The sequence below is a fragment of the Staurois parvus genome, unplaced genomic scaffold, assembly GCF_062004578.1.
Source record: "Staurois parvus isolate SC_StPar_1 unplaced genomic scaffold, SC_StPar_1.0 ptg000049l, whole genome shotgun sequence".
Lineage (NCBI taxonomy): Eukaryota > Metazoa > Chordata > Amphibia > Anura > Ranidae > Staurois > Staurois parvus.
The window spans coordinates 1,509,072-1,532,077 of NW_028317845.1; the positions used below are offsets into that span (position 1 = coordinate 1,509,072).

At 39.1% G+C, this 23,006-nt stretch overlaps 1 protein-coding gene across 1 annotated transcript in view; it reads right to left on the bottom strand.

The window, feature by feature from the left end:
* Nucleotides 1-7,452: 7,452 nt before the first annotated feature.
* DTYMK (deoxythymidylate kinase) overlaps nucleotides 7,453-23,006 on the bottom strand; it is a 29,465-nt gene continuing 13,911 nt past the window's right edge. Inside the window, exon 5 of the mRNA XM_089665714.1 lies at nucleotides 7,453-9,538. Within this exon, the coding sequence (XP_089521840.1) occupies nucleotides 9,410-9,538 (129 nt within the window). The 3' untranslated portion in view covers nucleotides 7,453-9,409. The remainder of the gene's footprint in view (nucleotides 9,539-23,006) is intronic.

The following is a 23,006-nucleotide window of genomic DNA, read 5'->3' on the forward strand; positions in this document are numbered from 1 at the left end:
GGAGGTCTTTAGCTGTTGACTCTGCAGACAGTTGGCAACTTCTGCGCACTTCAGCATGTGCTGACCCCGCTCTGTCATTTTACGAGGCCTACCACTTTGTGCCTGAGTTGCTGTTCTCAGTTGCTTCCACTTTGTTATAGTACCACTAACAGTTGACCGTGGAATATTTAGTAGCAAGGAAATTGTGCTGTACTGTCTTTTCCAGGAAGCCGTATTCTATAAAGGAATACAAGTTTCCTCTGGCTGAGACGGAGATTGTGACATCTTTAGCCCATCAGAGGAAATATTGTATTTATTAATTGAATTCAAGGCTCCTTTTTGAAAAGATGAGCACAGTGCCACTTCCTCTCTTAGCGAGGCTAATAGTTTTCTCCTTGGAGCAGCTTGGTCCAAATAAACTAATTAAACTTCTTCAGTTATAAATAAAGGAGGTGGAAGGGGCTGTGTATAGTAAAGATTTAGTCTTCGGAAATGAAAGATGGGGAGTCAGGAGACATGGGGTGGGAAGAAAGCAGGAGGAAGCCCGGGAAAGGTGGGGCAGGGAATGATGAAGAGGAAACGGCACTTGCTCATGTGGACTTGGGCCTATGGTGCTTTGGATTAGGATTCTCCATGAAGAAGGGATTTATTTTGTCCAAGAAGGCGTGTGTGTAAATACATATACATACAGTTGTGTTTAAAATAATATCAGTGTGTTGAAAAAAGCTCAAAATCCTTCTAATAGCTTTTATTTCCATACACACAAATGCATTGGGAACATTACACATTCTATTCCAAATCAAAACATGAAGAAAAATATATCAAATTTGTGTTGTTCCTCTAAAAAAAAAAAGTGAAGAAAAGTGAATATTAGACTGTTCAAAAAATAGCAGTGTTTGTATTCTTCTTTACAAACTCAAACATTCACTATATAAACTGAAAAATGTTTGAAGATTTTGCTTTCCTTTGAATCACTTAATATTTAGTTGTATAAGCACTGTTTCCGAGAACTGCTGTACATCTGTGTTGCATGGAGTCAACCAACTTCTGGCACCTGTGAACAGGTATTCCAGCCCAGGATGATTGGACTACAATCCACAGTTCTATATTTCTTGGTTTTGCCTCAGAAACTGCATTTTTGATGTCACCCCACAAGTTTTCTATTGGATTAAGATCCAGGGATTGGGCTGGCCACTCCATTACGTCAATCTTGTTGGTCTGGAACCAAGATGTTGCACGTTTACTGGTGTGTTTGGGGTCGTTGTCTTGTTGGAACACCCATTTCAAGGGCATTTCCTCTTCAGCATAAGGCAGCATGACCTCTTCAAGTATTCTGATGTATTCAAACTGATCCATGATCCCTGGTATGCGATAAATAGGCCCAACACCGTAGTATGAGAAACATCCCCATATCATGATGCTTGTGCAACCATGCTTCACTGTCTTCACAGTGTACTGTGGCTTGAATTCAGTGTTTGGGGGTCGTCTGACAAACTGTCTCCGGCCACTAGACCCAAAAAGAACAATCTTACTTTCATCAGTCCACAAAATGTTGCGTCATTTCTCTTTAGGCCAGTCAATGTGCTCTTTGGCAAATTGTAACCTCTTCAGCACATGTCTTTTTTTTCAACAGTGGGACTTTGCGGGGGCTTCTTGCAGATAGCTTGGCTTCACATAGGCGTCTTCTAATTGTAACAGTACTCACATGTAACTTTAGACCTTCTTTGATCTTCCTGGAGATGATTGTTGGCTGAGTCCTTGCCATTTTGGCTATTCTAACCATTTGCATGGTAGTTTTTCGCTTTCTTCCACGTCTTTCAGGTTTTGGTTGCCATTTTAAAGCATTTGCGATCATTTTAGCTGAGCAGCCTATCATTTTCTGCATTTTTTTATGTTTTCCCCTCTCCAATCAACTCTTTAATCAAGGTACGCTGTTCTTCTGAACAATGTCTGGAACGACCTATTTTCCTCAGAATTTCAGAGAGAAATGCACTGTAACCAGCATGTACAACATTTGCTGCCTTCCTTCCTTAAATAAGGGCAATAATTGCCACCTGGTTTTCAAAGAATGAATGACCTCACTAATAGAACTCCACACTGCTATTATTTTGAACATGCCCTTTCAATTAGTGATTCAATTACACAGAATCAGCAGCATGCATGTCATGACTGTTGGGTCTGTTGGATTTCTATTACTCTACTACACCTGCTAGTAAATTATTTGCCATGTAGAAATATTATTTCTACCAAAAACAGTGATTGATGAGGTTAGTGATATCTGACTATTTTCAACACAACTCTATATATCTATCTCTACATACAGTTTATAGAGTGCTCCCAGACACTGCATCTCCTAGTGAAGGCAATAGTTAGTTTGTTTGACCAGCTTGATCCAAACAATTTAAACTTCATTAAAAGCTGGAGCTCCGCTTTAACTGGAAAAAAAGAAAATAATCTCAGAACTATGTTGCCCTCTTCTACACCTCATGTGCTCAGGGCACTTCCTACAACGTAAAGTGGTTGTAAAGGCTGAAGGTATTTTACACAAAAAAAAACAAAACTGTGTTCCTTCTTCACAGCTTCCCCAATACTCACCTGAACCCCTTCTCTCTTCTCATTGGCTGTGACAAAGTAGCCACTGAGGAGAGAGCAGGCGGTGAGGCCCAAGCCACGGCTCTGTGTCTTATGCACACAGAGTAGGGCTCGGGACTAAGCATGCACCATTGCCCTCATAGCAAGCAGTTTGCTATTAGGAGAGCTGATCAAGGGGGAGGAGCACCAGTGGGGGACCTGAGAAGAGGTTTGGAGCTGCTCTGTGCATAACCATTGCACAGAGTAGGTACGTATGGCATGTTTATAATTTTTTTTTTTTTCTAACAAAACCTTTTAATATAATTTTAATAAACAAAGGCAGATAAATGAAAGGAGACAAAGTTACATATTATCCCATACTTTGTGCCTTCTATGAGGATGGCTGATTTCAGTTTTATCCCATGTAACTTGATCATTGGTGGCATCATGGGACTGGTATCGTCTCCTTTACACCTTCCCATCTCTCTGTTTTGTTCCCTCCCCCATTGTGCAGGATCACAGAATAGAGGCCAAATGGTTTTTGTTCATTCTGGTTGCATTTGACTAGTCTGTAGTAAGTGGTCATGACATGGCTGGTCAGGGACATTCCCTGATGGATGCGTCTTTGGGAGGACACCTGTCCTAGGGTCTGGCCTACTGCCCTGCCTTCCCATCTCTGTCCTTGATGGCATGGCTATTGACATTTAGTGTTGGGAGACCAGCGTTGTTGGGTTTGATATTCCCTAAAATGTTGAAGGCTTGCAGGCCTACCTCGAAGAGGATATATCCTGGCACCTGGGAGGCTTGTATTGCCAGGTGCGGGGATCTGGGTGGCATGGGTGTTTGCCTTCAATGTGACATTACACATACACTTGACATCAGGGTCTAGGTTTGTTTTTTTTTTTCCTGTCCTCTGGTCACGCACTTCCTGCTTCGCACCTTTTATTTTTGGGTTCATCATCTGGCGCTTCCCAGTACCACCATGGGGCTTGGCACTCTCCTTTTTCCCCCCCAAAGCCTTCCATTGGAATGTATAGATATTCCCCTGCTTACTCTTGCTAAGTGGCTTTGATTGTTCTCACCTCTGCAGGCAGGTCTGTGCTGGTGACCTTGTCATGTCAGTCCCCCTCCTTGGGTCTACTCAAGGATGAGATGACTTTCATCTGCCTGTTCCTTTCCCTCCGAAGGGGATTTTTGTCACTTACCTGTGCACTTTGGCCTGCCTTCCTTGTTTCCACAGCCATTGCATCCTACAGGGGTGGTGTTGCTCTTCTTGGCTGTAATCTGAGTGACTCTTGTGTACCTTCCCGCAGGAGGGAGAGTGTCTCTAGCAAGAGTTTTCCTGGAGTGTGTGTGTAAAAAAAAAAAAAAAAAAAACCTGTTCCAGGAGGTGTGTGTTTTTAAAAAGGGACCAGCCTTGTGGGACTCTACATACACAGCTACATAATTCATTCACAGTTCTCAATGAAATACAAGGCCCTCTGGAGCCGTTCAAATCTATGCAACTCAGACTTGCCTCAACTTAGAAAATGGTGCCTGTACTAGTTTTGGCAATTTTATATGTAACATTATGTTGCCATCTGTGCACGAAGTCATACTGACCTGCAGCTTTGAAATTGTTCTACTGCAGCTGAAGCAGCACAATTTCAAAGCCACATTTATTATAAACCAATTTTTTTTTTTTTTAAGACCAAGTATATCTTACAAAAAAAAAAAATTCAAGGGTATGTTCACACCTGAGAAGCACTCTTTTCAGTTTGCATGTATACAAACTTTTTTTCCAGGCATATTGTAAGTGTTTTACATGTGTATTCAAGCATTTGGAAACCACAAGACTAGTTCTTGCAGGCTATGTATTGCAGGGCTCATCAGTGGAGGAATGGCAGCCAGTGGTAGGTGGTGATAGTGATCATATTGCTCCACCACAGCCCATAGATGATACCCTAGCTTTAGAACTCTTACAGGAACTTTACCTTGAGGGTCCAGACTTATTGTTCCTGAGGCAAATCTATCCTTATTCACACATCTTTTACAATCCCCTCCCATGATACACACTAAACTACAACCTCAATCAAATTTTTATCCCACACAATCCAAGAGGGCTGTGCATAGAAGCTTTCTACTGCGTCGTTGATGCAGATTTTTTTTTTTTTTTTGTTTAAATGTGTAATACTACAAAGAAAAAAAAAGCCACACCTAAGGAACAGAATCTTACCACCCCTGAATGACTAACAGTGCAGACTCTCACCACCAATATAGTCATCAAATATGCTGAAAAAGGGGGTAGTATAATTATCCTCAACAGAACAGACTACATTACAGAAGCTACACGCTTACTATCCGATACACAAACTTACATTAAACTAAGAGGTGACCCATTGGCCACATTCCAAAAAAAGAAAAAAATCTAGGTAGCCAGGCCTGTCTCGACAAAGTCATTTCTCAAACAGAAGTCTCCTTCATTATCAGACTATTATCACACTCCCTACTTCTGTTACCTACCAAAGATACACAAGAATACCACATAGCCACCTGGGAGACCCATAGTGGCAGCAATGAACAGTGGCACTAGTGGGTTTTCACTCTACATAGCCATCTTTCTACAACCCTACGCACAACATCTCCTAGAACAAATCACCCTGTAACCCTGGGAACATACCTATTTATGGGTCTCCCTAGATGTACAATCTTTATATACACCGCTACCACACAATGTTGGTATTAGAGCTCTATAATCCTTTTTGTCTGAAGATTCCAACGTTAATCCCAAGCAAGCCCAGTTTCTAATAGATGCCACCCAATTTTGCCCCCTCATATACTAACCTAACCATGGGGTATGGTGATTCACTACACATTTGGAATAACAACCCACACTCATCTCACATTAAGTATTATGGCTGGTACATTGATGATAGCATCATCTGGGACAGTGTCCAACAGTTTGTGTCCCATTATAACAATAACATGGATCTCGCATTCACTTCCAGGATTGACGAAAACACCTTAGCTTTTTAGACTTATGTGTCATGAAGACCATATTTTTGCCAAAAATTACTCTAAACCAACAGCTGGTAATTCTTTCTTACACTGCAGAAGCTGCCACCACCCAGGGTGGCTGAACAACATTCCAAAAAGTCAGTTCTGCAGGCTTGGACATATAGTGAAGGAAATAAGTATTTGACCCCCCTGCTGATTTTGAACATTTGCCCACTCACAAAGAAATGATCAGTCTATAAATTGAAGGGTAGGTGTATTTTTACACCGAGTGACATAATAGCAAGACAAAATTCAAAAGAAATGCATGTCTAACAAATGACGCACTGATTTGCATGTTCATGAGGGAAATAAGTATTTGATCCCCTTCACAAAACATGACTTAGTACTTGGTGGCAAATCCCTTGTTGGCAATCACAGAGGTCAGACGGTTCCTGTAGTTGGCCACCAGGTTTGCACGCATCTCAGGAGGAATTTTGGCCCACTCCTGTTGGCAGATCCTCATCAAGTTTTTAATGTTTGGTGGCTGACGTTTGGCAACTCGAACTTTCAGCTCTCTCTACAGATTTTCAATCGCATTAAGGTCTGGAGACTGGCTAGGACACTGCAGGACCTTAATGTACTTCTTCTTGAGCCACTCCTTTGTTGCTTTGCCTGTATGTTTTGGGTCATTGTCATGCTGGAACACCCATCCACAACCCATTTTCAATGCTCTGGCTGAGGGAAGAAGGTTCTCACCCAAGATTTGACGATACATTGCCCCGTCCATCATCCCTTTGATGCAGTGCAGTTGTCCTGTCCCCTTAGCAGAAAAAAAATTCCCCAAAGCAGAATGTTTCTACCATCATGTTTGACAGTTGGGATGGTGTTCTTGGGGTCATAGGCAGCATTTCTCCTCCAAACACAGCGAGTTGAGGCCAAAAAGCTAAATTTTGGTCTCTTCTGACCACAACACTTTCAACCAGTCCTCCTCTGCATCATTCAGATGGTCAGTGGCAAACTTCAGTTGGGCCTGGCCATGTGCTTTCTTGAGCAGAGGGACCTTGCAGGCACTGCAGGATTTCAATCCTTGGCAGCGTAGTGTGTTACCAATTGTTATCTTGGTGACTTTGGTCCCAGCTGCCTGGAGATCATTGACCAGATCCTTAGATGTAGTTCTGGGATGATTCCTCACTATTCTCATGATCATTGACACTCCACACAGTGAGATCGTGCATGGTGCACTAGACCTAGGGAGACTGACAATTGTTTTGGGTTTCTTCCATTTGCAAATGATTGCACCAACTGTTGTCACCTTCTCACCAAGCTGCTTGGCAATAGTTTTGTAGCCCAGTCCAGCCTTGTGTAGGTCTACAATCTTGTCCCTGACATCCTTGGACAGCTCTTTCATCTTTGCCATGGTGGAGAGTTTGGAATCTGATTGCTCCTGTTCTTATTAAAGTGAACCTGGATATACTGCACTTAGACGCACCTTCCTGTCTCATCTTCCTTCTCACAGGCTGAAGACACTGGATATAAGCATTCTTATTGAAGTCTATGGGACCAAAACACCCAATTCTGCCTCAATAGCTCATAGCACAGCAGGAGTTAAGCTAGAGGCACCTGAGTGCTCATTTTATTGCATGGATTTTCTTTTGTGACGTTTTGAGTTTTAAGCGCCTAAACTCACAGGTATAGAGAGGCCATTTTTAAATGTTAGTGGGTCAAACACTACCATTCAAGTTAATATAGCCAGCATCACAACTTTCCTGCAACAGTATGCAATGCATACAGTTGTGGTGGAAACTTTTGAGAGTAAAGTAGCCAACGAGGAGGAAACATCACACCCTCTGAAAAAGAATCCACTCTGGATTGCTCTTCAGCAGGTAAAATGTAAACAAGACCTATGTCAGTTCTGAAGGATAGCAATAGTTTAAATGTAATATTTATTTTAAAAGTTGTCTGGATTTAAATTCACAGAAGTAAGAGTTGCCAACAAACTTGATTGCACTTTGGATAGACACTTACCCATGCAAGTATTACACAGGAAAATTATACATATGAACATATAATACATACAGTCAACATCCATAATAAATCTACACTACAATTCAGCACTGGATAGTTCTAGGTCCGTTTTTCATAACGTGGATATTCTAACCTTCACGATCCAAAACTAGAGGAAAACCAAATACTGTCATGTTTTTGCTGGCCTGAGTCCTCAAGTGAAAGACTTTCCTTTACTTTGATGCCATCTTGATAGGAAGCAAAAAACAGTTTTTTTTTTTTTTACTGTGGGTAAGCTATAAAACTTTGTTTTTGCTTGACATGCCCCAGGAAGATTTCCTCACTTACTGTCTCAATGACATGCAAGACCAGGGACTGGAAGGGAGAGGATGCCTCCACAATAAGTGACATAGCAATAAAAAGCAGACCAGTTCCATCTCCTATACCACTATCCAAAATAAAAAATTGTTGGAGTTCTACCCAAAGGAACCCATCTTCACTGCTACAGTATTGTTTTAGCTCCAATCACTACCACTGATCCTTATACATGTAATTTACACAAAACGCAATGTTAAAAAGTACCTGGATGGTATAGATTTAAGCAAAACAACTAACATCATAGCTGACTATAGCTCTGCTAGTACAGGGCTCTCCTCCCCAACGCTCTGCTAGTACAGGGCTCTCCTCCCCAACGCTCTGCTAGTACAGGGCTCTCCTCCCCAACGCTCTGCTAGTACAGGGCTCTCCTCCCCAACGCTCTGCTAGTACAGGGCTCTCCTCCCCAACGCTCTGCTAGTACAGGGCTCTCCTCCCAACAGCATCACTCTACAGGAGCAGACAGACATTCAGTTATCTGGTTTAAAACGCTCCTTTAAGATTTATCCAGTAAAGTGATAGCAGTTGGTGACTGGTTCTAAAGTGTTACTAAACCCAGAGCCCAACATTCACAATATCTGGTCTCCCACAGTACATAGAACTGCAATTATTTTAGTAAATATAAACTGCTAAAATACTTTTTCTCATCAGAAGTTAGAGCAGTCTTGTATCTTTTATCAGTGTCCAGCCCAGCACTAGCTAAAGCTTGTAGGAGGAATTTTCTTTCCAGTCTACGATGCAAAACCCCTGATCTCTGTCTGACCAGTGCTGGTCACATGCACTCTGCCGGGGGGGGGAACCCCTCCCTAGCACTACACACCAAACTGTGCATGTGCAGAATGGCTACAGTTCAGTCTGTTTTATCAGGAGATAAATGATCCCCTTGAAAAAGGGGAGGAATAGAGAAGAGAGGATCAAACGGCCTTTTACACAATGCAGAGGATTAACCTCCTAGGTTCCACAGTGAGTATAACAAGCATGCTTTACTGCCTATACAGGCTGATTTTACTGTTGTGGGTTTTGTTACACTAAGTCTTGGCAAGTAACATGCGTTAGGAAATGCTGTTCTGATACATTTACAGTTTTTACATCAAGCCATGGACAGCCTAAAAGATACATTTTATATACAGCTTGGAAAGTTTATACAATACCTGCATTGCTTGTGTATAGAGGTTTACATAAGACTTGCATATTAGAACATCTGAACTGCTTTTCTCCATAAAATGTATTGTGTAGAGCAAAGCCTGTCAGCAAAGTCAAAGCAACACAAAAGTACACAGTTTGACTTGAGTAACACCCAAATACATGAATCCTTGGACACAATTCTTCACACAAAACAAAAAGGTAAGTGGATAAAAGTTAATAACCGCTGCTGATAAAAATATATATTAAATAAAAATGCATTAAAAACATAAGCTTTTGAAAGGATGGTGCTGGAAGGTTAAAATGACATTTCCCATTAAAAAAAAATAAAAATTAATTCTGGAGCAGGAAATGTGTCAGTCTAGACACATGTATCAGACTCCAGCCAGAGCTTCCCAATTGGCTGATCTTTGGCTTCCTGTATTATGTCTTCACTCAGTTGTCGAATTGCACTGTGGACTTCTTCCATAGTCTGGGCCGCATCAATCACCTGTTTGTAAACAAAACTGAAATCAGCACATCAAAATGAATTAGTTTATCCTGGAATACAATATAAAATCCCGACGGACCAATTTGCACTGTGTTGCCAAACATTGTGTTACTAAATCCAGGAACCTGCATTCACTATATCGAGTTTTCCACAGTACAAGGAAATGCAATTATATTAGTAAACTGCTAAATACCTTTTCTCATCAGCAGTTAGAGCAGACTTCTATCGGTGTCCAGCTGAGCACAGGTTAAAGCTTGTAATAGTAGTTTTTCATTCTGATCTGATTGCCCTATGAGGCATCACGACCCGTGACAATGCCTACTGGCCTTGTGCTGATCACATGAAAACTCCCAAAAGGGAAAAAAAAAACCCTCTGCATATGCTCAGTTTAGTATGTACTGCTAGAGCTCAGTACTATCAGCAGATGGTTTGAGGACACTAGAGGAATGGGAGGATCAGAGAAGACAGGATTAAATAGCCTTCTTGCACAAAGTGCAGGATTAATTGCTTAGGGGCCACAGTGAGTATAACAAGCACACTCTACTGCATATACAGACTGATTTTCCTGTTGTGTGTTTAGTAACACTTTAAAAGGCAATCCATTAATTTGAAGGGCTGCCAATGTAGGCAAAAATGTACATGTGCCACTTGTTTTGACATGTTGCATGCTGTGTGTTGCATTGAGGGTGCTTTGGGGTGGCATTCAAATAAATGCCACAGCAACACACTGATACGTGCATTACCACATACAGTCAGGTCCATAAATATTGGGACATCAACACAATTCTAACATTTTTTGCTTTGTATACCACCACAATGGATTTGAAATGAAACGAACGAGATGTGCTTTAACTGCGGACTGTCAGCTTTAATTTGAGGGTATTTACATCCAAGTCAGGTGAACGGTGTAGGAATGACAAGTTTGCATACGTGCCTCCCACTTGTTAAGGGACCAAAAGTAATGAGACAATTGGCTTCTCAGCTGTTCCATGGCCAGGTGTGTGTTATTCCCTCATTATCCCAATTACAATGAGCAGATAAAAGGTCCAGAGTTCATTTCAAGTGTGCTACTTGCATTTGTAATCTGTTGCTGTCAACTCTTAAGATGAGATCCAAAGAGCTGTCACTATCAGTGAAGCAAGCCATCATTAGGCTGAAAAAACAAAACAAACCCATCAGAGAGATAGCAAAAACATTAGGCGTGGCCAAAACAACTGTTTGGAACATTCTTAAAAAGAAGGAACGCACCGGTGAGCTCAGCAACACCAAAAGAACCGGAAGACCACAGAAAACAACTGTGGTGGATGACCGAAGAATTCTTTCCCTGGTGAAGAAAACACCCTTCACAACAGTTGGCCAGATCAAGAACACTCTCCAGGAGGTAGGTGTATGTGTGTTAAAGTCAACAATCAAGAGAAAACGTCACCAGAGTGAATACAGAGGGTTCACCACAAGATGTAAACCATTAGTGAGCCTCAAAACCAGGAAGGCCAGATTAGAGCTTGCCAAACGACATCTAAAAAAGCCTTCACCGTACTGGAACAACATCCTATGGACAGATGAGACCAAGATCAACTTGTACCAGAGTGATGGGAAGAGAAGAGTATGGAGAAGGAAAGGAACTGCTCATGATCCTAAGCATACCACCTCATCAGTGAAGCATGGTGGTGGTAGTGTCATGGTGTGGGCATGTATGGCTGTCAATGGAACTGGTTCTCTTGTATTTATTGATGATGTGACTGCTGACAAAAGCAGCAGGATGAATTCTGAAGTGTTTCGGTCAATATCTGCTCATATTCAGCCAAATGCTTCACAACTCATTGGACGTCGCTTCACAGTGCAGATGGACAATGACTCAAAGCATACTGCAAAAGCAACCAAAGAGTTTAAGGGAAAGAAGTGGAATGTTATGCAATGGCCAAGTCAATCACCTAACCTGAATCAGACTGAGCATACATTTCACTTGTTGAAGACAAAACTGAAGGGAAAATGCCCCAAGAACAAGCAGGAACCGAAGACAGTTGCAGTAGAGGCCTGGCAGTGCATCAGCAGGGATGAAACCCAGCGTCTGGTGATGGCTATGCGTTGCAGACTTCAGGCTGTAATTGACTGCAAAGGATTTGCAACCAAGTATTAAAAAGTGAAGGTTTGATTTATGATTATTATTCTGTCCCATTACTTTTGGTCCCTTAACAAGTGGGAGACACATATGCAAACTGTTGTAATTCCTACACCGTTCACCCGATTTGGATGCAAATACCCTCAAATTAAAGATGACAGTCTGCAGTTAAAGCACATCTTGTTTGTTTCATTTCAAATCCATTGTGGTGGTGTATAGAGCCAAAAATGTTAGAATTGTGTCGATGTCCCAATATTTATGGACCTGACTGTAGGTCCTAAAAGAAAACCTAGCATTGCTGACCTGAAAATAGTAGTTGCCTGGCTGGGTCTGGCTTTTGTAATTTTCATGTAAAAGATTTGTAACATACAAAAACAGCAACTATACGTTATTGGATATTGATTCATGAAGACATTCAAATGAAATGTCACTCAAAAATTTTAAGTACAGCGCACGCTCTCTCTCTTCCTCAGAGCTGCAGGGTTTATTTTGGGGGGGGGGGGGGGGGGGGGGATTGGAGGGAAAGGCCTGGAATATCCAATGCCAAATATACATGGTCAGAGTATTTCAAGACGGGTACCGGCTTCTGTTTCCCCCCCCAAACAGAGAAAACTATATGCATTATTAAAAAGGATTAACATACTATGTATTGTGCTAATCATGCTACCCAGCTTAACAATTCGGTGACTGGTTGCTAGACATTCCTAGCAACCAATCCCCTCTGCCTTCTATCATGAAAAGAATGCCCCACCCTCTGTCCAGACAAAAATATTCCTGCGCCAATCAAAAACAATAAATCACCCTTCTAAATTGCTGCTGTGCAAAACATGTGTAAAAACACAAACAGTAAATTATATAAATAAACGGCGCAACATAGACCTCAATCCAAACCCCAATAAATCACACAATATGAGTGTCCCTTATTAAATCGTGCGTGTATATATCAAAAAATCTTCAGAAAAAACAAAGTCCCTTGTGAAGATAGCTGAAGATTCCAAAAGATGTGTATAGCCTTCCACCTTTCACCCGTGTACACCAACATCAAATACACTCACCAGATTTTGGTGAGTGAGAATCCTTTAAGAATTTTTAGGGAATCCTAAACCCCCTTTTCATCAGCTCACTGATAGCCTCCCCTCCAAGTTTAGATCTTCTTTCAGGTCCTCACCGTATCCTCCTAGTTGGCTCCACCATACCGCCAAAGAGAAAGCTTATATAGTGTAATATTGCCACAATAATATTGTACCAAAAAAACAAATCCAGGCCACTCTTGAGAACGCCCGGTGGGAGGGCGAAACGCGTTGACGTAATTCCGGTCGTTTTGCCATACGTCTGACGTCACTTCCGGTGAGTGGAGCGCACGCTGAGCGATGCGTTCCAGCTGCCATTTTTTGGGATCTAGGCTGGATTCTGCTCTGGCTGCATTGGTGTGGGAATCCTGAATCATGCTGGCTGGTCATCTTAAGGCTGTCATGGGCTTAATAAACGTGCCTGTTATAAGCTATTGAAATGTGAGTGGCCTGAATTTGTTTTTTTGGTATAATAATATTGTGGCAATATTACACTATATAAGCTTTCTCTTTGGCGGTATGGTGGAGCCAACTAGGAGGATACGGTGAGGACCTGAAAGAAGATCTAAACTTGGAGGGGAGGCTATCAGTGAGCTGATGAAAAGGGGGTTTAGGATTCCCTAAAAATTCTTAAAGGCTTCTCACTCACCAAAATCTGGTGAGTGTATTTGATGTTGGTGTACACGGGTGAAAGGTGGAAGGCTATACACATCTTTTGGAATCTTCAGCTATCTTCACAAGGGACTTTGTTTTTTCTGAAGATTTTTTGATATATACACGCAAGATTTAATAAGGGACACTCATATTGTGTGATTTATTGGGGTTTGGATTGAGGTCTATGTTGCGCTGTTTATTTATATAATATGCCATTCCTTCTACCTGCTGTGTAAGGTAGGATCAAAGGTTAGAGGAGGGTTGTGATTGGCAGGGGGTAATCATTTCATATAAAAAGTGGACTGGGCTGCAAGGAAGTAGGGCTGTGAAGGGGACTGACATTTAACTTGCCTACCAGGCACTTATACCCCCTTCCTGCCCAGGCCAATTTTCAACTTTCAGTGCTGTCGCAATTTGAGTGACAATTGCGCAGTCATGCAACACTGCACCCATATGAAATTTTTCGCATTTTTTTCACACAAATAGAGCTTTCTTTTGGTGGTATGTACTCGCCGCTGGGTGTTTTAATTTTTTGCGCTATTAAAAAAAAAAAAAAAAAAATTCTCTTTGTTTCTATTATAAAATTTTGCAAACGGGTAATTTTTTTCCTTCACTGATGTGCGTTGATGAGGCTGCACTGATGGGCTCCGATAGGCGGCACTAATATGCAACAATGGTGGGCACTGATGGGCGACACCGATCATCAGTGCCCTGATGATCAGTGGCGATCCCTCCTCTGACAATTGCTTGTGACAGTGTGAGGAAAGTGCAGCCGATAACCGGTAACTGCATTTACCGGTAATTTGCTGTGTCATTGGACACGGCTGATCACGTGGTAAAAGGCCACTGTGATTGGCCTTTTACTACCTCACGTGATCAGTTGTGTCCGTAGGACACAGCGATCACGGAGATCACCGGCTGCGCTCCCCCGGGGAGGGCGCGTTCTGGGAGGACATAAAAGGACACCCTCCCAGAACTGGCCAGCCTCAGTGAAGACGTCATTCGGGTATCTGCGGTCGGCAAGTGATTAAGGGGGCTGTATAGGGAACTGGGGAGCTGTGATGTGAAGGGGTGGGGGCTGAGGACACTGAAGTAAAAAGGTGGGGGTCTGATGTAAGAAGGGGGGGCTGTGATATGAACAGGGAACATGGAACTTTAAGAAAGGAGGCACCGATGTAAAATGGGGGGGGACTTAGATGCAAAGGGGGATGTTAAGTAAAGCAGGCACTGTAATGTTAAGTGGCTGTATTGTAAAGAGGGTTTTACAATGTAAAAAGGGGCGCTGTGGTATAAAGGGGGGACTGATGTAAAAAAGGGGAAACTAATGTCAGAGGGAGAGGCTGTGGTATGAAGAAACCAAGTCATAGCACAAACATGAGACTCTGACCTCTACTGGATAAACATTTTTATTAACCGGACATTCATGAATTTGAATTCTCTATCCCTGCTCTACACATTTTAACCGCTTTCCCACCACCCTATAGTAGAAATACTTCTACAGGGTGGCAGGGGTGCGCAAAATCACGTGTGTGTATATATATATATATATATATATACACACACACACACACACACACACACACACACACACACACACACACGGTTTATTTTGCGGCCTCACCTGTTGATCACTGGGTCCTGGCCGGCGATTCCCCGCTGACACCCGACGATCGCCGTGCATGACCAACAGGGGAGAGACCTGTATGTAAACAATACAGATCTCTTCCCTATCAGCTCCTGCACATTGCTTTGTATGGCTCAGAAAGCAGTATGCTTACAGTGAAACACAAACACACAGTAAAACAGCACAGGTAACCTTTTGATCGCCCCACATTAACACCTTCCTGCCCAGTACCATTAGTACAGTCAGTGCTTTTTAGTAGCACTGATCACTGTAATGGTGTCACTGGGGATGTCCGTGACACCAAGTTAGTTCCCCCCCAGTGAAAAAAGACAAATTGCTTGGAAAAAAAAAAAAAATTATTTTCAGATATGACAAATCCAATAATAAAAAAAAAATTCTAAAAATTGCAGTTTCTTTATAATTTTTGGCGAAAATGTATTCTGTATTGTGTCTAAAAAAAAACAAAAAAAAAAACTAAGGTATGTATACAAGAATTGTATGCAATCTGACACCAACTACCACTGACCTCACCATTGACACTTATACAGTGATAATATACAGTCACTTTTAAGAATGTGTATAATCACCTCCCCCCGAAACTCCTCAAAAAGTCACACTTTCTCCCCAGAAAGTAACACAATATTATCACCTTTTTGAAATTACATAAACATACTCATATTCAAATAAATGAATATAATAATAATAAAAACTCAAAAAGTCAAAAAAAGTCCAATACAAAGTGTCCCAATAAAAAATGTCCCAATCCAAACAAAAATAGTGTCCAAAATGTCCCAATGTTCAAACTTTATCATCCAATAGGAAGAAATTCCATTTCGTCCCGTGGTACCTCAAAAAAACAAATTTAAATAATCCTCTGTATCCATATACCAGCATCCAATGAGATCTTCTAATTTGCTCCCAAGAAATTATTCCAAGGTCCTCAAAAGACAAGAAGGGTCTCAAGGCTCATATTCAGGGTATAATTAAGAAATCTTTAATAGCCACTTACATTAAAACTTCATTAATCCAGCTTCCAACATGGTTTTTGTGTGAGCTCTATCAAACAAATGCAAATGCCATGTGTTGACAACCCACAAAATGGCCGCGGCGACACTTCCGGTCTGCGTGCGTGCGTCACGACGTCACACCCTTAACGCGTTTCGTCACTTCCGGACTTCGTCTGAAGGGATACGGACGTCCCACATCGCTCTCCTTATATGTTAATGTCTCTTAATGATGCGAAGCCACCGCCGCCATTTTACAAAAGGGAAACCAGGCCATCGCAATTCCTCTATCACTCTAATGGGTATCCTTAGCCAAAAATCGGACTAAGCAAATACTAATACACAAAGGGTAACAGAGGACTACAGATTCATATTTCATATAATAAAATACAGTATACAAATATACCTTTATACTTTCTTATCCGATTATCAACCGAAAAATAAAATAAAATAAAATTACATCATATACTAAAAAACTAATTATAAATACATATTCCCTATATTCAACCCCATTTAGAAACATTTAAATAAATACTATCAATTTCCAATATAATAAAAATATAGCCCATCAGACATATATATATATATATATATATATATATATCACTTAGTGATTTTTAAACCTTTTGCTCCCTCCAGTGGTCAAACACATGAACTAATTACCATTATACTTAATTAATCTTATTTTTCAATCTAAATACTTTACTCCCTCCAGTGGTCATTCTCATGAACAGGTTCATAGATAAATATATATTTCTTTTCTTATTTAATAGATATGATCTCTTAATTTTTTGATTCAGGAAAAACTTTTTATATATCTCAAAGCCCCACCTATATATTTCTTACTATTAAAACTATACTAGGATCATAAGACAATAGTTTGTTACAAATTCTGGATATCCTCTTTTATATTTTTTTTCCTCATTAAATTATATTATATGTGCACCTATAATTGGGACATCCCTTATTAAAAACCAAAAACCCTTAAATTCTACAATATCACACAAAACTATATCACAGCTCTCAATTGGTAAGCCCAAAGAATCTAAAAATCAGAAATAAAACAATTTAAGTCAAGTTCTATATTAAGACCCCTAGGTTTTAATGTATTCATCCTAAATATCCAAAAAGTTTCATTTTGCGACAACTTTTGGACTCTATTCCCACCCCTCCAATGTCCTTTAACAGTATCAATGCCACAAAATTTTAAAAGTCCTGGATCTGAGTTATGAAATTCTTTAAAATGTCTCGATACATTATGGTCTTTCTTGCCCTTAATAATATTTCTTACATGCTCTTCCAATCTGACAGATAAATTCCTTTTTGTCCTACCAATATATTGAAAATGGCAAGGACATTCCAATAAGTATGTTACATAACGTGTGTTACATGTGATAAACTGCTTTATGGGAAATTCCTCTCCGGTAGAATGGGATTTAAAGGATGAAATCACCCTATCCTTTATCCCAGTGGTTCTACATATTCTACATTTTTTGCATGGATAAAAACCTTTAAAATTAAACATCTCAAAAACTTTCTCTTTTGGTGGGGAAATCACGCCTTTAACTAAAATACTCCTCAAATTATTTGCTTTTCTATAAATAAAGGAAGGTTTTACTGGTAGCTCCGAACTTAAAACATTATCTTTTTTAAGAATTGGCCAATGTCTCATAAATATATTTTCAATTTCTCTATACTGACAATTAAAATCAGAAATAAACGCATATTCAATTTCATTCCTCTTTTCTTTAATCTTTGGTTTTTGCTTAATTTTTCTTCCTCCTAAATAATTCTGACTAATCTTAAATCTAATTTTTTCCAATCTTACTGGATCATATCCCTTAGCAATAAACCTTGATTTATAATCTTTTAATTATTTGGTTAATTTTATACGGACGGTACTGGGAAATTTCACTTAATATGGATGTGTTTAATTTTATTGATAATAGAAAAATCAATTTAGATGAGGTGTTTTCCACTACTGAGTCCACTTTGGATATCAATGTAGAGGTAATGGTGAAGAAAGTAGGTTATGCTATGGAGAAGAAATTACAATTATGGTGGGATATTGTATCCTTTGAGAAATATATATCAGAAGGTATTATACCTCGGAGATTGAGATGGGATCTTATTCCAAATGATGGATTACATGATGAGGATTCTCTGAGTGAATGGAGAAATTTTTTCCATACATGTGAGAGTTCATTGCTAAAAATGTTGGTAGAAAGGAAAAAAACGGAAATTAAGGACAGTGGAGGCTAAAATAGATGAGATGAAAAAGAAAGTAGAGGAATTAAAAGACGAGGGATTTGAATGGATTATTTCAGAAATTACAAGAACAACTCAATAAGAAGGATGGGGAAATTAAGAAAAAGAAACATAAGAAATTTGTTAGAGACATAGGCGATTACCAGGCCAATAAAGTGTATAAATGGCAGGAAGTAATTTTAAAAAATTGTCAGTCTACAGAATCATCTCCAGCAAAATCTATTGATGGAAACCTGGGAGATAAGAAAAATATATCCCAGGAAGAAAATAAGTCGATGGGAGTTATATTGAATGGAGGGAGGGGGGAGAGATCTAAACCTAGTGATAATAAAACAAATTTGAAAACCAAGAATATAACGTTCCAGTTTACAATAGATTCCAACCATTGGAAGGTTGGAATAACCAATATAATCAATATAATCCAAGGAACGTATATTATAGCCCAGGTCGAAATAGAGGAAGGGGAAATTTTTTTCAGAGGGACTTCAGAGGTCGGCCACCAGGTCCACCTTATATGAGACCTTATTTTCAACCCCAATGGGGAAGAGGAGGACAGAGAAATCCCCAATATTACCAACCAGTAGAAGGGGAGGGAGGATATGCCCCGAGAGAAGAAACCGGAAGGTATCATCAAGTAGAGGAGCGACCAGTGGAAGGGGGAAACGAGAACAAAAGGAAGCGAAAAGAAGTTTAGGGGAAGGTATTTATAATTTGAGTTCAGTTCCGTTAACAGATGAGGAAATTTCAGTATTAGATAAAGGTCTTAAGTTTGCTCCTAAATCGAATTTAAATAAATTCGATACATATATTGCCATTAATAAATACATTAGAAAAATTAATATCAAAAAATACTTTGCTTCTCTACCAGGACCAACATCGATGGCAAATTTAGAATCAAGATCGAAATATGTTCATAGTGAATTAAAAAATAAATCTACATTTAATCCCTCAAATTCTAGAAATATGAATGTGGAGGTGTTCAAACAGATGACAATTGATGATTTATATGAATTAGAGGCACGGAAATTTAAGGAAGAAGAATCCATATATAAAGGTTTGCTTACATTGAAAAAGAAAAATAATGTTGTGATTCGACCAGCAGATAAGGGGGGAGGGGTGGTCGTAATGGACAGATTAAAATATGAAGAGGAAATGAATTTAATTTTAGGAGATAGGAGTACATATGAAAAAATTTCAAAAAACCCCACAGTTTTATATAGAAAACAGCTTGTGAAATTGGTAAAAAAAGCGGAAGATGATAAAATTATCCATGAAAAAGAAGCATTATATCTTGTCCCATTGCATTGCAAGGTTCCATATATATATATCCTACCTAAGATCCATAAGAGTTTGACTAACCCACCAGGTAGGCCTATTATTAATGGAATAGGATCAATTCATTCAAGGGTGGGACAATATATAGATTTTTACTTACAGCCAGTGGTTAAAAAAGCGCCTTCGTATCTTAAAGATGGCCAAGATGTTATTAATTTATTGGAAGGTATGGAGATTACACAAGAAATGTATCTGATGACCATAGATGTTAATTCCTTATACACTAGTATAAAACACAGAGAGGGTATAGATGCAATAAAGTGGGCCCTAAAATACCATACAGAATTACATATCAAACAAAGGAAGTTTATTATACAATTATTAGAATTTTCTATGGGGAAGAATTATTTTTGGTATGATGGTGGATATTATGAGCAAAAGAAAGGTGTCGCGATGGGCGCGAAATTTGCTCCCAGTCTGGCCAACATCTTTTTAGCAAAATGGGAGGATAAGGAAATCTTTGGTAGAAATTGGAAAGGGTTAAAAGTATGGAAAAGATATATTGATGATATTCTGGTAGTTTGGGATGGTACAGAGGAAAGTTTACAGCAATTTTTAGAATATATTGGAAAGAATGAACATGAATTAACTTTTACTTATAATATTAGCAAAGAATCGGTCAATTTTTTAGATTTAACCATTTTTAAGATGAATAATAAGTTATATTTTAAAACTTTTTTTAAAGATACAGATAGAAACGGGTACATTCCTACAAATAGCTGTCATCATCCCCGGTGGATACAGGGTATACCTAAAGGACAGTTTGCTAGAATTTTTAGAAATTGTTCTCGACTGGAGGATTATATTTCACAATCAGAAGTTATTTTAAATAGGTTTATTGCTAAGGGATATGATCCAGTAAGATTGGAAAAAATTAGATTTAAGATTAGTCAGAATTATTTAGGAGGAAGAAAAATTAAGCAAAAACCAAAGATTAAAGAAAAGAGGAATGAAATTGAATATGCGTTTATTTCTGATTTTAATTGTCAGTATAGAGAAATTGAAAATATATTTATGAGACATTGGCCAATTCTTAAAAAAGATAATGTTTTAAGTTCGGAGCTACCAGTAAAACCTTCCTTTATTTATAGAAAAGCAAATAATTTGAGGAGTATTTTAGTTAAAGGCGTGATTTCCCCACCAAAAGAGAAAGTTTTTGAGATGTTTAATTTTAAAGGTTTTTATCCATGCAAAAAATGTAGAATATGTAGAACCACTGGGATAAAGGATAGGGTGATTTCATCCTTTAAATCCCATTCTACCGGAGAGGAATTTCCCATAAAGCAGTTTATCACATGTAACACACGTTATGTAACATACTTATTGGAATGTCCTTGCCATTTTCAATATATTGGTAGGACAAAAAGGAATTTATCTGTCAGATTGGAAGAGCATGTAAGAAATATTATTAAGGGCAAGAAAGACCATAATGTATCGAGACATTTTAAAGAATTTCATAACTCAGATCCAGGACTTTTAAAATTTTGTGGCATTGATACTGTTAAAGGACATTGGAGGGGTGGGAATAGAGTCCAAAAGTTGTCGCAAAATGAAACTTTTTGGATATTTAGGATGAATACATTAAAACCTAGGGGTCTTAATATAGAACTTGACTTAAATTGTTTTATTTCTGATTTTTAGATTCTTTGGGCTTACCAATTGAGAGCTGTGATATAGTTTTGTGTGATATTGTAGAATTTAAGGGTTTTTGGTTTTTAATAAGGGATGTCCCAATTATAGGTGCACATATAATATAATTTAATGAGGAAAAAAAATATAAAAGAGGATATCCAGAATTTGTAACAAACTATTGTCTTATGATCCTAGTATAGTTTTAATAGTAAGAAATATATAGGTGGGGCTTTGAGATATATAAAAAGTTTTTCCTGAATCAAAAAATTAAGAGATCATATCTATTAAATAAGAAAAGAAATATATATTTATATATGAACCTGTTCATGAGAATGACCACTGGAGGGAGTAAAGTATTTAGATTGAAAAATAAGATTAATTAAGTATAATGGTAATTAGTTCATGTGTTTGACCACTGGAGGGAGCAAAAGGTTTAAAAATCACTAAGTGATATATATAGATATATATATATATATATATATATATATATGTCTGATGGGCTATATTTTTATTATATTGGAAATTGATAGTATTTATTTAAATGTTTCTAAATGGGGTTGAATATAGGGAATATGTATTTATAATTAGTTTTTTAGTATATGATGTAATTTTATTTTATTTTATTTTTCGGTTGATAATCGGATAAGAAAGTATAAAGGTATATTTGTATACTGTATTTTATTATATGAAATATGAATCTGTAGTCCTCTGTTACCCTTTGTGTATTAGTATTTGCTTAGTCCGATTTTTGGCTAAGGATACCCATTAGAGTGATAGAGGAATTGCGATGGCCTGGTTTCCCTTTTGTAAAATGGCGGCGGTGGCTTCGCATCATTAAGAGACATTAACATATAAGGAGAGCGATGTGGGACGTCCGTATCCCTTCAGACGAAGTCCGGAAGTGACGAAACGCGTTAAGGGTGTGACGTCGTGACGCACGCACGCAGACCGGAAGTGTCGCCGCGGCCATTTTGTGGGTTGTCAACACATGGCATTTGCATTTGTTTGATAGAGCTCACACAAAAACCATGTTGGAAGCTGGATTAATGAAGTTTTAATGTAAGTGGCTATTAAAGATTTCTTAATTATACCCTGAATATGAGCCTTGAGACCCTTCTTGTCTTTTGAGGACCTTGGAATAATTTCTTGGGAGCAAATTAGAAGATCTCATTGGATGCTGGTATATGGATACAGAGGATTATTTAAATTTGTTTTTTTGAGGTACCACGGGACGAAATGGAATTTCTTCCTATTGGATGATAAAGTTTGAACATTGGGACATTTTGGACACTATTTTTGTTTGGATTGGGACATTTTTTATTGGGACACTTTGTATTGGACTTTTTTTGACTTTTTGAGTTTTTATTATTATTATATTCATTTATTTGAATATGAGTATGTTTAAATAATATACAGTCACTGCTGTACTAATGGCACTGGCTGGGAAGAGGTTAACATCTAGAGTAATCAGAGGTGGGGGTGGGGTGTCTGTGTACCAATTGATCTTGGTCTACCAGCCCCGCTTTATAGGGATGGGAAACAGAGATCATTCTCTCTGTATACAGCCCTGTATTGAATGTCAACACAGATCTGGACTGTGTACACAGTCGATCAGCAGATCCTGGCCATGAATCATTGGCTGGGACTTGCTGACAGACTACTGCAACTAAGTGCAATCATGAGGGAGGTAGGGCACGCATCCTAAACCTGGTAGCAGGCAGCGACAAACTAGTCCATAGCTTTGCCTGCAAGGGCCTTCCGT